Genomic DNA, 19328 nt, shown 5'->3' with positions numbered 1-19328 from the left:
TACGCTTACCACTCTCAGTGCACTTCTGGTCAGCCCGACTGGTCTGGAAGCCCTCCATGGAAAAGTTTTAAGGTGTGGAAACATAAAAGGCAATGGATACAAAAGGATTGGAGAATGGAATATCACTAGATCCATTGAATGGACAATTCAACAAAGTGAAATAGCATCAGTTGGACCTTTAAGTGAGCAGCATTACAATGAGGAACAGGACTGACATGACAAAGCAGTGGGACATGCAGCAAACTCTACCCCAATCCATGTCTAAGCACAGTGTTACCTACCTCATTGCGTTGTGGTCTGGGAATTGGGAAGTGAACAACATGACAAGGAACTAGTCATATTTCACCTATAACTTTGTTTCATTATAGCTTTAACACAAACCCACAAAGTTAAACCATAAGCGGACTTTAAAAAAAAATCACAAAACCCATCTGGATTGGAGGCCATATCTAGGTTTTACTGCAGAACAAACTGCTCAGGGTCAAGTATGTTATTGTCAGAATCTGGAACTATTATGAAAAGGTAAAGAAACTGTGTTGATCAACACAGCCATGTCTATCTAGTTTGCACTGTGAATTGTATTGTGTGCATCAGCATAGACAGTACCACATATTATTTCAGATTGTGTATTCATAGAAAAATGTATGGGCAAATTAAATGGTGTGCAAAATCCCAAGGATAAATACATCAAGGAAATAGGATCATTTTTACTCTGAACTACTTGTCACCATCAGATACCCTGATGTTAGATATCAGATGGGATCTATCAATATCCTATCTTGCAGTTTTTGCATGTTTTTAAAAGAATTGCAGACTATATCCCAATACCCTAATTGCCCCACTCAAACGTATCAGGAAGCACGCATTGAGCATTTTTATACTTTCACTGGGACCAAACTTAGCTACAACTTCAGATTTTTCACTTTCAAAAGAGCCTTCCAGCCTCTCACTTCAGAGTAAATCAAACACGAGTCCAGTGCAGTAGATATCCTCTGGTGTTCAATAACAATCCCCACTTCCGTAAGCAAATTATGCACCCTCTCTGACCAGCACTGTTCTTCTGTTCTCCAATGCCAGCATGAACCAAGAACTGTAACAAACCAACCCCGTAAAAAACTATCTGAAACCTGAATGGAAATTTAATCTTCGTAACAAGTATGCTGGGGACAAGATAGGTGACCTGCATTTTTGTTCCAGAGTTCTAGCCACAAATGTATTGACTGAGGTAAGAGCTACAGTATATTCCAAAGAAACAATGCTAAGAATGCAACAGTTGCTCTGGTAACAGGATCCATCCAATAATACTACTGAGTATGGTAACATCAACACACCCTCGCCTCTGCCAGAAATTATTTTTAACTCACTATCATTTTTCAAAGTTAAAAGGACCATTGCTAGAGCAACAAAAACAAATATATTCCTTGCACTTTCGATGATGTGGAGTTTATTGACAAGTCTGATGTACTGAATAAAAAGGGGCCCAATACTAACCCAGGTAAATACACCAACACAAGATACCCAATGCCAACATAATAGCATTAAGATGGTGAATGAGTCAACCAAGTAGAGCTAGGAGCATCTTGTAGCAAGTTTCATCTCATCAGGGGTATCAATTTGTGAGCATGACGTAGCAAATACCAACTCATTTGTTGGAAAATTCAAAGTGCAAAGTCAACCTTATATAAGGATGCCAGATTTGTTTTGTACAATGACATGACCCAGGCTACTAATGTTTTAAAGGAAAGCCATGCTTTAGAGACAAACTAAATACTTGGTAACATCTATTTTCAGTTAAGTCAGCCCAAAGATATAATTGAACATAGATACCAAAGGCAAGTGGGTCATGTGCAGTACTCTACATAGCCAATTCCTTCCCTATTGTCACCAGCAGTACCTACTAGTGCTAACACCCCTCAACACACACGCACCTTTGAATGGCTTTGGTAACTTAATTATCCACTGTGCTTCCTCTCTAAATTTCATTTCTGTACGCCATTTAGCAAACAGCCAGAAATCTGTGTTAAGTCTTAACAGCCACACCTATCACAACTTCACTAAGAGAAATGACTGTATGACCTGAGCACAGCCTATAACTAGACATAGCAAAATAATTGAGAGTCAAAATTTCATTGCTCACACTCTTCTAAATTAGCAATTGATTTCCAAGCCTAAGGCATCTGCTTTTGTATGACAGCACACTATTTCTTTCTCACCCAGATTCATTTGTTGAATACAATGGGCTAATTTAGAAGGGACAACAGTTATTACCCCTCAACCATCAGGCTCCTGAACCAGAGTAGATAACTTCATTTGGCCAATCACTGAACTGTTCCCACAACCTATGCATTCACTTTCAAAGACCCTCCATTTCATGTTCTGGATATTTATAGCTTATTTATTTATTATTTAATCTTTCTTTTTGTATTAGCAGTTTATTGTCCTTCACACATTAGCTGGTTGTCTGTCCTGTTGGGTGTGGTCTTTCACTGATTCTATTGTGTTTCTTGTATTTACTGTGAATACCCACAAGAAAATGAATCTCGGGGTCGTATATGGTGACATATATGTACTTTGATTACTTTGAACTTTGAGCAGGAGATACACACTGGTAATACACCATCAACAGGTAAGTACTTTAGGTTGATGCCTAGAAGCAACACTTGAGGGAATGAGCAATCAGATAATGTGGTGAAAGACTGTATATTCCAATTACGTATATTCCAAATAGCCTGACGAGGGATTTGGATCCATTTCAATTTGCCTACCGTCATAACAGGTCAACAGCAGATGCCATTTCATTGGTTCTTCTCTCAGCTCTGGAACATCTGGACAGTGAAGGTGCATACATGAGGACACTTGTCATTGACTGCAGCTCAGCGTTCAACACTACCATCTCCTCAAAATTAATCAATAAGCTGCAAGACCTAGACCTCAACACCTCCTTCTGCAATTAGATCCTCATTTCCTCAGTTGCAAACCAGAGTCAGTTTGGTTGGCAACATCTCCTCCACAATCTCCATCAGTACAAGTGCACCACAAGGACATGTGCTTAGCTCACAGATCTACCCATTTTGCACCAAGTACAACTCCAACGCCATATTTCAGCTCGCTGACAACACCACTGCTGTTGGCCGAATCAAAGATGGTGACGAATCAGCATACAGGAGGAAGATTGAGAATCTGGCTGAGTAGTGACACAACAACAACCTCTCACTCAATGTCAGCACGACCAAGGAGCTGATTATTGATGACAAGAAGCAGAAACTGGAGGAACATGTGCCAGTCATCAATAGCAGATCTAATTAGATGGAGAGTGCCAGTAAATTTAAATGTGTTAGCATTATAATTTTGGAGGACCTGTCTTGGGACCAGCATGTAAGTGCCTTTACAAAGAACACATGTCAGTGCCTCGACTTTCTTTAATTCAGCATGTCATCTAAAACTTTGACAAACATCTATAGATCAACTGGAGAGTATCATGACTGGTTTCATCGTAGCCTGTATCAACACCCAAGAATGGAAAAGCCTACAAAGAGTGGTGATTACAGCCCAATCCATCACTGGAAAAGCCGCTGAGCGCTCTACAGGGAGTACTCCCACAAGAAAGCAGCATCCATCATCAAGGCCCTCCACTATCTCACTGCTACCATTGAGAAGGTGGCACAGGAGCTATAGGTCTCTCATCATCATATTCAGAAACAGTCCATTGCCTTCAACCATCAGATTCCTGAACCAATGTGGATAACTTCACTCACCTCATCACCTCAACACTGAACTGATCACTGAACACAACATATGGAGTCACTTTCATGGACTCTACCACTCATGTTCACTGATTTTATATATATACACACACACACACAAATAAATTTTTTTGTATTTGCACAGTTTGTCTTCTTTCGCACATTGGTTGCTTGTCAGTCTTTGTGTATAGTTTTTCACTGATTCTATTGCATTTCTTTGTTCTACTATGAATGAACATAGAACATGGACCATAGAAATTTACAGCACTTTACAGGCCCTTCGGCCCACAATGTTGTGCAGACAATGAGACTACCTACTCTAGAGACTACCTAGAATTTCCTCAACACATTGCCCTCTATTTTTCTAAGCTCCATGTATCCATCTAAGAGTCTCTTAAAAGACCCTATTGTATCCGCTTCTACCACTGCCTCCGGCAGTGCATCCCACTTTGTGTGAAAAACTTACCACCTGACATCCCTTCTGTACCAACTTCCAAGCACCTTAAAACTATGCCCCTCATGGTAGCCATTTCAGCCCTGGGAAAAAGCCTCTGGGTATCCACACGATCAATGCCTCTCAACATCTTATACACCTCTCTCAGGTCACCTCTCATCCTCCGTCGCTTCAAGGAGAAAAGGCCAAGTACATTCAACCTATTCTCATAAAGTATGCCTTCCAATCCAGGAAACATCCTTGTAAACCTCCTCTGCACTCGTTCTATAGTATCCACTCGAATGCTTGCAAGAAAATGATCTCAGGGTAAGTTTACACTCAGCCAATCTATTTATCAATAAATATCTAATCATCTATTTACCTGGCAGCAACTCAATGCATTAAAGCATGCAGATATGGTCAACAGGTTCATTTGTTATTCAGACCAAACATCAGAATGGGGTTGAAATGTGATGTAAGTGATGTTGACCATGGGACGATTATTGGTATCGTACAGGGTGGTTTGAGAATCTCTGAAACCACTGACCTCCTGGGATTTTCATGCACAGCATTCTCTAGAGTTTACAGAGAATGGCACAAAAAAACAAAAATATCCAATGAGCAGAAGTTCTATGGGCAAAAACACCTTGTTAATGAGAGAGGTCAGAGGAAAATGGCCAGACTGGTTCAAGCTAACAGGAAGGCAACAGTAATTCAAGTAGCCACCTGTTGCAACAGTGGTGTGCAAAAGAGCATCTCTGAATGCTTCAAACCTTTGAGTGGATGGGCTACATCAGCAGAAGACATGAACATACACTCAATGGCCACTGGTTAGGTACAGAAGGTACCTATTAAAGAGGCCACTGAGTGTTTATGTACGTTGATAATAAATTTACTTTGATCTTTATTTTGAAATAGCCTCTCTGAAAAATAAATGGCAATCCAGGAATGAGGGTAAGGTGCCCAAGGGAGAACAGAAAACAAATAAAATTAAGGAGAAATAGAATCAAGATGACTAAAATCAAAAACTTTCCTATGTACCTTGAAAAAAAAAGTTGTTTTGAAAAATTATTCGACATTTTCTAACCTACCGCCAAGTTTCTTTTCAAAAGTTTTCAGAGCAACAACGGAGTGCTTTTAGTTTATTGGAATAAGGATTGGGGGGTAAGCAGAAAGGGTATTAGAAATAGGGAGCCAATGAGGCAAGGGATATCATTTTAATTTCAAAGATTTTAAGGACAACAAGCTTTTCACGGGGGGGGGCGGAAGAGGGAGTGAGGAGGGGAACATATTTCTGATGTTGGGATCCTATTGGAGATACTGCAAGTTGCAGAGAATGACATATTAGATACGGAGGCGAGTGAGATGGTAGGTGAGAACAAGCGGAACTCTATCCCTGTTATGTCGGGGGTGGAGGTAAATCTGGTGAAGCCATTAATAGCAGTGGAGCGGAATTCCATTTTCTGAAAAAAAGCGGACATCTTGGATGTCCTGGAATGGAAAGCTTCATAGAGAGAATTGATATGGTACAGACAGAAAAACTGAGGGAAGGGAAGGGAATGGCATCTTTGCAAGGGACAGGATGGGAAGAGGTATGGTCAAGGTAACTGTGGGAGTCAGTGAGTTTGTAAATGACACCAGTAAATAATCTGTTTCCAGAGATGAAGTCAGAGAGATAAAGAAAGGAAAGAGAGGTATCGGAGATAGACCATGCTAATTTGAGGGCAGGGTGGAAATTGGAGGCAAAGTTAATGAAACGGATGAGATCAGATTGGGTACACAAAGCAGCTGAGAAAGAGTTGGGGAACTTTACCAGCGTAGACTTGTTCCATGTAGCCGACAAGAAGGTAGGTATAGCTGGGGTCCATCTCTTCTGGAGAAAGTGGGAAGAGCCAGAAGAGAAGTTGTTCAGGGTGAGCATCAGTTTTTCCAGATGGAGGAGGCTTGTGGTAAAGGGGAACTGGTAGGGTTTGGCACCAAGAAAGAAGCAGACATCCTTGAGGCCTTCCTAATTGAGGATGGAATTATAGAAGGACTGGAAGGCAATGGTGAAAATGAGGCAATCAGGGCTGGGAAACTGAAACCTGTTGAAGTGCTGGAGGGCATGTTAGGTAAGAAGATTTAGGTAAGAAGGGCCTGAACCAAGGGACAAAGTGAAGTTGATATACTTCTCCAATTTTTTTTTTTGGTTTCACTTATGATCCTCAAAATCTTCCTCTCACCCTTCTCTTCCCCCTCCCCCACCTTTCCTTCACCTTCTCCCTCTGGTTCCACACCTCATTCCCTTTATTCCATGGTCATCTGCCCTCTCCTACTTGATTCCTTTTTTCAGCCTTTTGCCTTTCCTGCCTCTCACATTATTCCCCAACCCCACCCACTCACCCAGATTCACCTGCTAGCTCCTGATCCTCTCCTTCCCCCGACTCATCCATTCTGCTTCTGTTCCCTTGCTTTCTAGTCCTGATGAAGGATCTTGGTACTGAAGTGTCAACTATTCATTTCCCACCCTGTCTAACCTGCTGAGTTCCAGCAGATGTTCAAATTTCAAAGTAAATTTATTATCAAAGTATATGTACATCACCATATACAAAGCTGAAATTAATTTTCTTGCGGACATTCACAGTAAATACAAAGAAACAAAATAAAATCAATGAAAAGCTACACAGAAGAAGATAGACAAACAACCAAAGTGCAAAAGACAATGAACTGCGCAAATACAAAAACAAAATAATAATAAGTAAATAAATAAACAAACAAACAATATTGAGAACATGAGATGAAGAGTCCTTGAAAGTGAGTTTATAGGCTGTAGGAACAGTTCGGGGGTGTGCGTGTGTATGTGCGTGTGTGTGTGCATGTGCATGTGTGTGAATCCCAGATTTTCATTCACCACTTTTCAGTAGACGCAGGTGACACACAACATTGGTTAGGCAGCTGGTGGAATATTGTGTGTAGTTCTGGTAGACACAATATCGGAAAGACGTGATTATTCTGAAGATAGTGCAGTGGAAATACATCAGAAAGTTGACTGGGACAGAATATTTTAATCATGGGAAGAGAATGCAGAAACTGAGTTGGTTTTCCTTGGGGCAGAGAAGGGGTCTAATAGAGATATAAAAATGAGAGGAATTATTAGGATAAATAGCAAGAAACTTTTCCACTTGGCAAAGGTGTCTAAGACCAGAGATTAAGGAGCAGCAATAGCCATGATGTGGGATATAAATTTCAAAGAGAAATAGAAAAAGGCATGCTATAAGGGCAATGTTACAATAGTCATGGGGGATTTCAATATGTGCAGGTAGATTGGAAAAATCACGTTGGTGCAGGATCCCAAGAGAGGGAATTTGTATAATATCTACAAGATGGTTTATTTTAGAGCAGCTTGTGGTTGAGCCCACTAGGTGAAAGGAAATTCTGGATTTGGGTGTTATGTGGTGAACCAAAATTGATCAGGGAGCTTAAGGTAAAGGAACCCTTGGGAGCCAGTGATCACAATAAGGTTTGAATTCACTCTGCAGTTTGAGGGGGAGAAGATAAAGTCAGATGTTTCAGTATTACAGTGGAGTAAAGAGTAAAAGAGAGGGAGGGTTGATATTGGACTGTTGGAAAATGACACTGTAGAGATAGTAATGGTGGACAAAGAAATGGTAGATGAACTTCATAAGTATTTTGCATGAGTCTTCACTGTGGAAGATGCTAGCAGTATACCAGAGAGTGTCAGGGGGCAGAAGGGAGTGTTATTGCTATTAAGAAGGTGCTTAGGAAATTATGAAGTCTGTAGGAACATAGGTCATCTGGACCAAGTGGACTATACCCAGGGTTCTGAAAGAGGTAGCTGAATAGATTGTGGAGACATTAGTAATGATCTTTCAAGAATCATTAGATTCTGGAATGATTCCAGAGGACTGAAAATTGCATATGTCATTCCACTCTTTAAAAAGGGAGGGATGCAGAAGAAAGGAAATTATGGCCAGGTACCCTAATTTCAGTGGTTGGGAAACTGTTGGAGTCCGTTATTACGGATGATGTCAGTTAAGGAATCAGGTTTAATATCCCTGGCATATGTCAAGAAATTTGTTGTTTTGTGGCAGCAGTACATTGCTATGCATAATAACAAAACTATAAATTATGTACATATAAAAAAATTAAATTAATTATGTAGTGCAAAACGAGAGGGGAAAAGTAGTGAGGTAGTGCTAATGGGTTCATTGTCCATTCAGAAATCTGACGGCAGAGAGGAAGAAGCTGTTTCTGAAATGTTGAGTCACCTGTACCTACTCCTTGATGATAGCAATGAGAAAAAGGCATGCCCTGGGTGATGGGGTACCTTAATGATGGATGCTGCCTCTTTGAGGCATCGCCTTATGAAGGAGCATTGGATGCTGGGGAGGCTAGTGGCCATGATGAAGCTGACTACGTTTACAATTATCTGCAGCTTTTTCCAATGCTGTGCAGTGCCTCCTCCATAGCAGATGGTGACGAAACCAGTTAGAATGCTCTCCATGGTACCTGTGTAGAAATTTGCGAGCATCTTTGGTAACAGACCAATTCTCCTTAAACTCCTAATGGAATATAGCCACCATCATGCCTTCTTTGTAATTACATCAATATATTGGGATAACTCCTCATAGAAGTTTCGTGCACTTGGGGGTTCAAGATAAAGTAGTCCAAAGTTAGCATGGTTTCCTTAAGGGGAAATCTTACCTGCCAAATCTGTTGGAATTCTTTAAGGAAATTACAGGCAGGATAGACAAAGGAGAATCAGTGGATGCTGTTCACTTGGATTACATAGAAACATAGAAACATAGAAAATAGGTGCAGGAGTAGGCCATTCGGTCCTTCGAGCCTGCACCGCCATTCAGTATGACCATGGCTGATCACCCAACTCAGAACCCTATACCTGCCTTCTCTCCATACCCCCTGATCCCTTTAGCCACAAGGGCCATATCTAACTCCCTCTTAAATATAGTCAATGAACTGGCCTCAACTGTTTCATGTGGCAGAGAATTCCACAGATTCACCACTCTCTGTGTGAAGAAGTTTTTCCTCATCTCGGTCCCAAAAGGCTTCCCCTTTATCCTCAAACTGTGACCCCTCGTTCTGGACTCCCCAACATCGGCAACAATCTTCCTGCATCTAGCCTGTCCAATCCCTTTAGAATTTTACACGTTTCAATAAGATCCCCCCTCATTCTTCTAAATTCCAGTGAGTATAAGCCTAGTCGATCCAGTCTTTCATCATATGAAAGGCCTGCCATCCCAGGAATCAATCTGGTGAATCTTCTTTGTACTCCCTCTATGGCAAAAATGTCTTTCCTCAGATTAGGGGACTAAAACTGCAAACAATACTCCTGGTGTGGTCTCACCAAGGCCTTGTACAACTGCAGTAGAACCTCCCTGTTCCTGTACTCGAATCCTCTCGCTATAAATGCCAGCATACCATTCGCCTTTTTCACCGCTTGCTGTACCTGCATGCCCACTTTCAATGACTGCTGTACAATGACACCCAGGTCTCATTGCACCTCCCCTTTTCCTAATCGGCCACCATTCAGATAATAATCTGTTTCCCTGATCTTGCCACCAAAGTGGATAACCTCACATTTATCTACATTAAATTGCATCTGCCATGAATTTGCCCACTCACCTAACCTATCCAAGTCACCCTGCATCCTCTTAGCATCCTCCTCACAGCTAATACTGCCGCCCAGCTTCGTGTCATTCACAAACTTGGAGATGCTGCATTTAATTCCCTCGTCTAAGCTATTAATATATATTGTAAACAACTGGGGTTCCGGCACTGAGCCTTGCGGTACCCCACTAGTCACTGCCTGCCATTCTGAAAAGAACCTGTTTATTCCCAATCTTTGCTTCCTGTCTGCCAACCAATTCTCTATCCACATCAATACCTTACCTCCAATACCGTGTGCTTTAAGTTTGCACACCACTCTCCTGTGTGGGACCTTGTCAAAAGCCTTTTGAAAATCCAAATATACCACATCCACTGGTTCTCCCCTATCCACTCTACTAGTTACATCCTCAAAAAATTCTATGAGATTCGTCAGACATGATTTTCCTTTCACAAATCCACGCTGACTTTGTCCGATGATTTCACCGCTTTCCAAATGTGCCGTTGTCACATCTTTGATAACTGACTCTAGCATTTTCCCCAGCACCGACGTTAGGCTTACCGGTCTATAATTCCCTGGTTTCTCTCTCTCTCCTTTTTTAAAAAGCGGGGTTACATTAGCCACCCTCCAATCCTCAGGAACTAATCCAGAATCTAAAGAGTTTTGAAAAATTATCACTAATGCATCCACTACTTCTTGGGCTACTTCCTTAAACACTCTGGGATGCAGACCATCTGGCCCTGAAGATTTATCTGCCTTTAATCCCTTCAATTGACCTAACACCACTTCCCTACTAACATGTATTTCCCTCAGTTCCTCCATCTCACTAGACCCTCAGTCCCCTACTATTTCCGGAAGATTATTTATATCCTCCTTAGTGAAGACAGAACCAAAGTAGTTATTCAATTGGTCTGCCATGTCCTTGTTCCCCATGATCAATTCACCTGTTTCTGACTGTAAGGGACCTACATTTGTCTTAACCAATCTTTTTCTTTTCACATATCTATAAAAGCTTTTACAGTCAGTTTTTATGTTCCCTGCAAGCTTTCTCTCATGATCTTTTTTCCCTTTCCTAACTAAACCCTTTGTCCTCCTCTGCTGGACTCTGAATTTCTCCCAGTTCTCAGCTGTGCTGCTTTTTCTGGCTAATTTGTATGTTTCTTCTTTGGAATTGATTCTATCCTTAATTTCCCTTGTCAGCCACGGGTGCACTACCTTCCCTGGTTTATTCTTTTGCCAAACTGGGATGAACAATTGTTGTAGTTCACCCATGCGATCTTTAAATGCTTGCCATTGCATATCCACCGTCAACCCTTTAAGTATCATTTGCCAGTCTATCTTAGCTAATTCACGTCTCATACCTTCAAAGTTACCCTTCTTTAAGTTCAGAACCTTTGTTTCTGAATTAACTTTGTCACTCTCCATCTTAATGAAGAATTCCATGGATTTTCAGAAGATCTTTGATAAGGTGCCACACATGAGGCAGCTTATCAAGATAAGAGCCCATAGTACTACAGGAAAGATGATAGAGTGTACAGAGGATTTGCTGACTGGCAGGGAGCAAAGAGTCAGAACAAAGGGAGACTATTCTGGTTATCTGCAGGTGACTAGTGGTGTTCTGCAGGGGATGGTTTTGGGAACACTACTTTTCACGCTATGTGTCAATGATTTGGATAAGAGAATTCAGAATCAGAACAAAGGGTTCCGGCCCAAACGTCGACCGATCTTTTCCATGGATGCTGCCCGACCTGCTGAGTTCCTCCAGCATGTTATGAGTGTTGATCAGGTTTAATATCACTGGCATATGTCATGAAAGTTGTTGACTTTGCAGTAGCAGTACAATGCAATGCATAATAATACAGGGAAAAAACTGAACTTCAGTATATATTCATACACACACACACTGAATATAGGCATCTGATAGTCTCATGAGACCATGGATTTGCACCTTGGAAGGTTTTCAGGGTGCAGGTCTGGGCAAGGTTGTATGGAAGACCGGTAGTTACCCATGCTGCAAGTCTCCCCTCTCCACGCCACTGATGTTGTCCAAGGGAAGGGCACTTGGGCCGTTACAGCTTGGCACCAGTGTCGTCGCACAGCAATGTGTGGTTAAGTGCCTTGCTCAGGGACACAACACGCTGCCCCAGCTGAGGCTCGAACCAGCGACCTTCAGATCACTAGATGAATGCCTTAACCACTTGGCTACGTGCCAACACTATATACAGTACTGTGTGTGTGTGTGTGTGTGTGTGTGTATATACACATACACACACACACAATATATAAAATTGTTAAATTAAATAAGTAGTGCAAAACTAATAAAGTAGTGTGGTAGCGTTCACAGGTTCAATGTCCATTCAGAAATCAGAGGGCAAATGGGAAGAAGCTGTTCCTGAATCCTTGAGTGTGTGCCTTCAGGCTTCTGTACCTCCTTCCTGATGAACAATGAGAACAAGGCATGACCTGGGTGATGGGGGTCTTCAGTGATGGACGCTGCCTTTTTAAGGCACCACTCCGTGAAGATATCCTGGATACTAGAGAGGCTAGTGCTCATGCTGGAGCTGACTAAGTTTACAACTCTCTGCATCTTACTTTGATCCTGTGCAGTAGCAACCCCAGACCAGACAGTCCTGCAGCCAGTCAGAATGCTCTCCATTCTGTAGAAATTTGCAAGTGTTTTTGTTGATATACCAAATCTCCTCAAACTCCTAATGAAATATATTCACTGTCGTGCCTTCTTGGTAGCTGCTTCGTTATGTTGGGTCCAGGTTAAATCCTCAGAGATATTGACCCAAGAACATGAAATTGTTCATTCTTTCTACTCCTGATCCCTCTATGAGGACTGATGTGTGTTCTCTCATCTTACCTTTTCTGAAGTCCACAATCTGTTCTTTTGTCATAACTGATGTTGAGTGCAAGGTTGTTACTGTGACACCGCTCAGCTAACTGATATATCTCACTCCTGTACGCCCTCTCATCACCATCTGAAATTCTGCTAATGTCAGGTTCTATCATCAGCAAATCTATCTTTGATATTTGAGCTGTGCCTAGCTGCACAATTGTGGATGTAAAGAAAGTAGAGTGGTAGGCTAAGCACACATCACTGAGTGTTGATTGTCAGTGAGGTGGAGATGTTGTTTCCAATTCACACAGATTGTGGTCTACTGGTTAGGAGGTCGAGGATCCAATTGCAGACGGAGGTACAGAGGCCCAGGTTCTGGAGCTTTTTGATCAGAACTGTAGAAATAATAGTGTTAAATGCTGAGCTGTAGTCAATAAACAGCATCCTGACATAAGTATTTGTATTGTCCACGTGATCTAAGGCCATGTGAAGAGCCGATGAGATTGCATTTGCCGTAGACCCATTGTGGTGATAGGTAAATTGTAGTGGGTCCAGGTCCTAGCTGAGACAGGAGTTAATTCTAGGCATAATCAACCTCTCAAAGCATTTCATCACCTCAGGTGTAAGTGCTACTGGATGATGGTCATTAAGGCAGCTCATCCTGCTCTTCTTGTTGCCTTTTTGAAGCAGGTTGGAGCTTTGTGGTTAAATTTGCAGATGATACAGGGATTGGTGGAGGGGCAGGTAGTGTTAAGGAATTGGAAAGTTTGCAGGAGAACTTAGACAGATTGGAGGAAAGGGCAAAAAAGTGGCAGGTGCAATATAGTGCAGGGAAGTGTATGGTCATGCACTTTGGTAGAAGGAATAAAGATGTAGATTATTTTCTAAAGGAGAAGAAAGTTCATAAATCAGAGGGATCAGTCAGACCACGCTGGGCCTGTACTGGCTGTAGTTTAGAAGAAATAGGGGGGGGGAAATCTCATTTAAACCTATTGAATATTGAAAGGCCTAAATTGAGTGGATGTGGAGAGGATGTTTCCTATAGTGGATAAGTCTAGGGCCAGAGGGCACAGCCTCAGAGTAGAGGGATATCCATTTAGAACAGAGACGAGTAGGGATTTCTTTTGCCAGAGGGTGTTGAATCTATGGAATTCATTACCATGGATGGCTGTGGAGGCTAAGTCAGTGAGTATATTTAAAGCAGAGGTTATTAGGTTCTTCATTAGTCAGGGACGTCAAAGTTTACAGGGAGAAGGCAGGAGACTGGGGTTGAAAAGGATAAGAAGTCAGCCATGATGGAATGGCGGAATAGATTCGGTGGGCTTAGTGGTCTAATTCTGCTCCTATGTCTCACAGTAAGATGTTTAGAGGGATTTGAGGAAGATTTTTTTTTACCCTGAGGGTGATTGGAATTTGGACACACGAATGCTAAAGAAGTGACAGAGGCAGGTATCCAACAATATTTCAGAAGCATCCCGGAGAGAACTTGAATTGCCAAGGTATAGTTGGCTCCAGACCTTGTGCTGGTTAATGGAATTAGTAGAGATGGGTATTTGATATTTGGCATGGGCATGTCTGTGCTATATAACTCCGTGACTCTATAGAATATAATCACAGATAAAAACAGAAAAATTGCTGGAAAATCCAGCAAGTCAAGTGGAAAAAGCACAAAGGTTAATGTTCCATGCCAGTGACCCTTCACTACAAAAAATAAAATGCTTTTCAACTCTTGAGCACAATGTTCAACATATGGAATAAATGCTCACCTGAAACTAGGAAGCCCATGCTGAACAAGCGCTCCCTAAACAAGCAAACAAGACAAATAAAAAGTGAAGAGATTAAAAAATCTACTGGAGCAAGGTGGCAAGATTTACTGGAATGAAAAGCAGAATGTGCAAAAGTAAGTTAAAGGTGTGATAATCGTAAAGAGAGATCTCAATGAAAGCAAAACTCCAAGTACACAATATAACAGTAAGACGTTGTTCTAATGTACAGCAGAAAGAAGTACAGCTGAAAGTTCTTAAAAATGTAAATCAGCTTGAAAGTAGAGATAAGCACTGATGAAATTCTGCAAGCAATTGATCATGAGAGGGTGTCAACCAGCACAAGGAAGACACCAAGGTATCAGGTACAGGCCTAGCTGTGTCTGTATTCAATCAGCATGAGAAAACAAATTAATGAAAACCACATAATTATGGGTTAATAGCTTTAATTTTATACATGAAAGTAAAACTATCAGGTCTAATTTAAGGATTACTTGTAGGATAAGTGGTCAAAGAACTCTTAAGGGAAAGATCCTGCCTGAACAACTTCCTTACCTTTCATCAGAAAATAACATCCTAGACGAGCTATAAGTCCATGCAGACCAATATAACCCCACCTCACCCTCCCCCCACCAAGCTAGTGTCTTTTGTCCTTGTTTAGCCTATACCCCTCTAAACTAAACTTTTCCTATCGGTGTACCTGTCCAAGTGACTTTTAAATGTTATCATACATGCCTTAATCACACTGCCCTCTAATACAGGAACATTAACAAACAAGAAAAGATGCTCTGGTCAATTCAGTCTGTCTCACATTATATATCACTCAAATTACATTACTAAACATCCTTTAATCATTCAAAACAATGTGACTTTTAGTGAAGCCAAAGAAAAAAAGAGATTTAAGCCAGGCCAAATTAGCAAAATAAAATACTTCAATATTCTTTTCTGACTTCCTTGAGAATTTAATACTACTCCAGGAGACAAATGTGGCTTCTATAACTCTACATTAAAAACAAATCACCAAAACCCTGCCTGTTATTAGGAGATCCCAGATGGAAGCAGTTTTGAGTGCTAAGACATAAGTGAGAGATACCATGACCTGAGGTGATGTGTTAAGGCAATGGAAGGTCAAGATTTATCTGAAAGGTCTCAGTTTTGCCTAAGTACTGGTATAAGCTGTTTTAGCCTTGGGAATGTACAAAAGTGTGGTCTAATGTTTTGGAAGTTTCAAATCCAGGAAAGACTACAAAAAGAGTGGCAAATCCAACTGGAAAATGCTTCTTCTAGGGTTGATCTCAGAAAGTTCTTAATCTTGAGAGAATGTTGACATGTGGCAGTTCTTGTGTGTCATTTTTCATTGATTCTATTGCATTTCTTTGTTCTACTGTGAATTCCTGCAAAAGAACGAATCTCAGGGTGGTACAGTCTATGGTGACATATATGTAATTTGATAATAAATTTACTTTGAACTTTGTGGATAGAAAGCACGGGAGAAATAAAAGCCTGTTATTATTAATTAGACTTGGAAAGAACAAAAATTAAGGCAATTCTAGATGAAAAATAGTGATTCTTATGACTTTTTTTCAATAACTTCCTAATTTCAAAATTACTAAAGACTTGTGCCTCAATAAATGAATGTAATGTTTTCTAATTGATTCAATGTATAATTCTTCAAGTTATTTCCAGAGAATAATTATCTTTGATTTGTCACCTATACCCAGCAAGTTCTCATTTACAGCCAGGACCCAGTCAGGTTCTTGGATTCCCTCAACTCAGGCACAATAATGTATCTCAGGACATCAACTTCTTCACCAGTCTTTGTATACTCCACATTGTGATCTCTTATCCTTGAGTCAGAGCAACAAGTTGTGAAGTTAGAATCCTGATTGTGGCCCTAACAGTCTGTATTGTATTTATACCATAGATTAAATATCAGTGTTTAATGAATATACTATTTAGCCTCCTTCTGTTAACAAGGATCCTCCAAGAGGACCAGAACTTTGTGGCTTGGAGGTGTGTATGCCTCAATGACCCAGAGAGCTAGGTTGGCTGGAGTCAGGGCTTTGGCTCTTGGTAGGGTCAACAATGCCAACGGGTCAAAGGGTAGAGGCCAAAAGAAGAGTGGTCCACCGATCCTCCAGATGTGGGGGTTCAGCTCAGGGCTGACAAACCTGACTGGGTCCAAAAAAATCGTTATGGAAACAGCAATGAAGAATCCTTCCAGGCGGCCAAGACTACTTCTGACATACCATCAGGATTCAACGAACGAAGACTGCGTTCCGATACCTGTAATTTCTATTTCAGGTACACCTACTCTAGTTGTCAGAGTGCCCTTCGGTCTCCTCAACCACGTAAAGAACGGCCGCATAATGAAATCGCGGTCCAAAGGGCTGGAACCTCTGCAGTCTCCCGTGTCTGCTCTCTTAATTTTGCTGTTTGCTTAATGTGAAGAGGTAGTGCAAATAAAAACTAGAGAGATTGGGTAAATAATGATCGCAACTGTATTGGAGTACAGACAGGAGATCGCGACCTCCGTGGAGAAACCTCCAAAAGGTCAGATTTGCAGTTTGACGCTCCGTAAACTTTAAGCGCCTCACTTTAAAGCACCCAAGCCCTTTACTTCGGTAACATCTCCGTCCGGGTCACGAGATTACGGGAGATGCTTTGAGTTGTTGGAAAGCTTTAAAGCAAATGAGAAATCGGCTCATGTGGTCAAGAAGGTCATCACCCACATCTCCCAAAAGTTCTCCGCAAGCATTATCTCCACTCCCAACTTCTGACTCTGTCAGTCAAGCCAGCATTACCCAGTTTACAAGCAGCACCCTCTCTCACCTGTTCAACAGATGCAAATATTGTTGTCTGTCCCCGTAAGTGTACGAAGCCATGCTGGCGGCGGGGACGGTGCCGGTCGCTGCCTCTCTCTAGCCAAAGATTCGCGGAACCCACATAGAGAGAAGAGGGCATCGCCGGCAAAAGGAGGAACCACTCGTGAAAGAGGAGGAGCAAGAGACCAGCAGCGAGGAATCAACTGTAGCTGCAGGAGAGGCGTTTCTAATGCCAGAGGGAGAAGCAAGTAGCGAAGTGAGAGTTGGTGGGAGGGGAAGGAGACACGGGAGAGCAATGTGCCTTAGTGCAGGAGACGGACAACTACTGGCAGGTACGGTGATTTCCTGTCCGATTTCAGTTCTGATTGAGGGCGATTTAAAATGTCAGTCTGTGCGAGTCCAGTTGAGGTTGGACTATTTACCAAAACAAGTTCAACCAGCCTAAAACGCGTAGAACCAGATTCTTTCAGCTTTCATTCCTGCACACCTCACATACCAGGCTCAAAGATGAATTCCTCGTGACTGCCCTAATCGAATCAAAGGTTAATGGAGGTCGCTCCCTGACGCATCTCGTTTTATGGCTCCACAACACAAAATATAGGGCTGATTTGACTTCTTCCAGGTCTTTCCAAACTTCCGGCAGCCATTTAAGTTAATATCATTAAGAAAGCAAAATTAAGAAGCAGTTCCATTTGCGACCTTTTTGGAATGTTTCTGAATGTTCCTGTTCCAGGGCGGTGCGGTTGTCACAGAACTTTCAGGGACCGTGACGTACGCAGATCGGCACCTAGTTGATGCTTCCTCTGTTGTCTGCCTGGAATAAGTCAGATTCTCAGAATAGACGCGGTCAATCTTTACCCAGGAGGGATGTGGATGCTCCATCGCTGAACGTAGTACATTCAAAAATGGACCGTGCTGTTGCAGCAAAATAATTTTCGAGACATTTCTGTATTCCCATGACAATAAACTTGAAATGGACACATATTTGGATATTAAAAGTATCAAATTTTAAAAGAAGATATAAGAGCAGAATTAGGCCATTCAACCCATTTAGTCTACTCCACCATTCAATATTGGCTGATTTATCAAACCCATTCCTCTGGCTTTTCCCCGTAACCTTTGAGGTTCTTGCTAATCAAGAATCTATCAACCTCTGCTTTAAATATACCCAACGACTTCACTTCCAAAGCTATTTGTGACAATGAATTCCACAAATCCGCCACCGTCTGGCTAAAGAAAAAATCATTCTCTTTAAAGGAACGTTCTTGAATTCTAAAACTGTGCCCCCACTATTGGAAACATCCTTTCCACATCCACTCTGTCTCAGCCTTGCAACAATCCATGGTTTTCAATGAGAACTCCCCTCTTTCCTCTAATCATTTGCTAGTACAAGCCCAGGCCCATCAAATGCTCCTTGTATGTCAACTCTTTCACTTCTTGGATCATTCTCATGAATCTCCTCTGAGATAAGAAGCCTAAAACTGCTCACAATACTACAAGTATGATCTGACCAATGCCTTATAAAGACCCAGCATCATATCCTTGCTTTGAAATTCTGGTTGTCTAAATGAATGGTAACATTGCATTCACTTTCCTTAGTAACAACTCAAACTGCAAGTTAATCTTTAGGGAATCCTGCATGAGGACTCCCAGGTCCCTTTGTGCTTCTAATTTCTGAATTTGCTCCACATTTAGAAAATAGTCAACACCTTTATTCCTTCTACTGAAGTACAAGACCATACACTTCCTTACACTGTATTCCATCTGGCACTTCTTTGCCAATTCTCCTAATCTGTGTAAGTTCTTCTGCAAACTGTACATTTCCTCAACACTACCTGCCCCTCCACCTATCTCCATACTGTTCACAAACTTGCCCACAAAACTATTAATCCATCATCCAAATCATTGATATGTAATGTGAAAGAGGAACGGTCCCAACAACACCAGTCACCAGCAGCCAACCAGAAAAGGCCCCCTTTATTCCCACTTTGCTTCCTCCAGTCAGCCAATCTTGTAAGCATGGTTCTTTTTTGTAATACCATGGGTTCTTATCTTGTTGAGCAACCTCGTGTGTGGCACCTTGTTAAAGGCCCCCT

General features: G+C 41.6%; 1 protein-coding gene across 1 annotated transcript in view; it reads right to left on the bottom strand.

Annotated features, from left to right (window-relative positions):
• LOC134337483 (dedicator of cytokinesis protein 8-like) overlaps window positions 1-17524 on the bottom strand; it is a 244031-nt gene extending 226507 nt beyond the window's left edge. Inside the window, exon 1 of the mRNA XM_063032540.1 lies at window positions 17240-17524. Within this exon, the coding sequence (XP_062888610.1) occupies window positions 17240-17292 (53 nt within the window). The 5' untranslated portion in view covers window positions 17293-17524. The remainder of the gene's footprint in view (window positions 1-17239) is intronic.
• Window positions 17525-19328: the final 1804 nt, after the last annotated feature.

Source organism: Mobula hypostoma, chromosome 24 (genome assembly GCF_963921235.1).
Source record: "Mobula hypostoma chromosome 24, sMobHyp1.1, whole genome shotgun sequence".
NCBI classification, from domain to species: domain Eukaryota; kingdom Metazoa; phylum Chordata; class Chondrichthyes; order Myliobatiformes; family Myliobatidae; genus Mobula; species Mobula hypostoma.
This window is presented reverse-complemented; position numbering and strand designations above follow the sequence as displayed.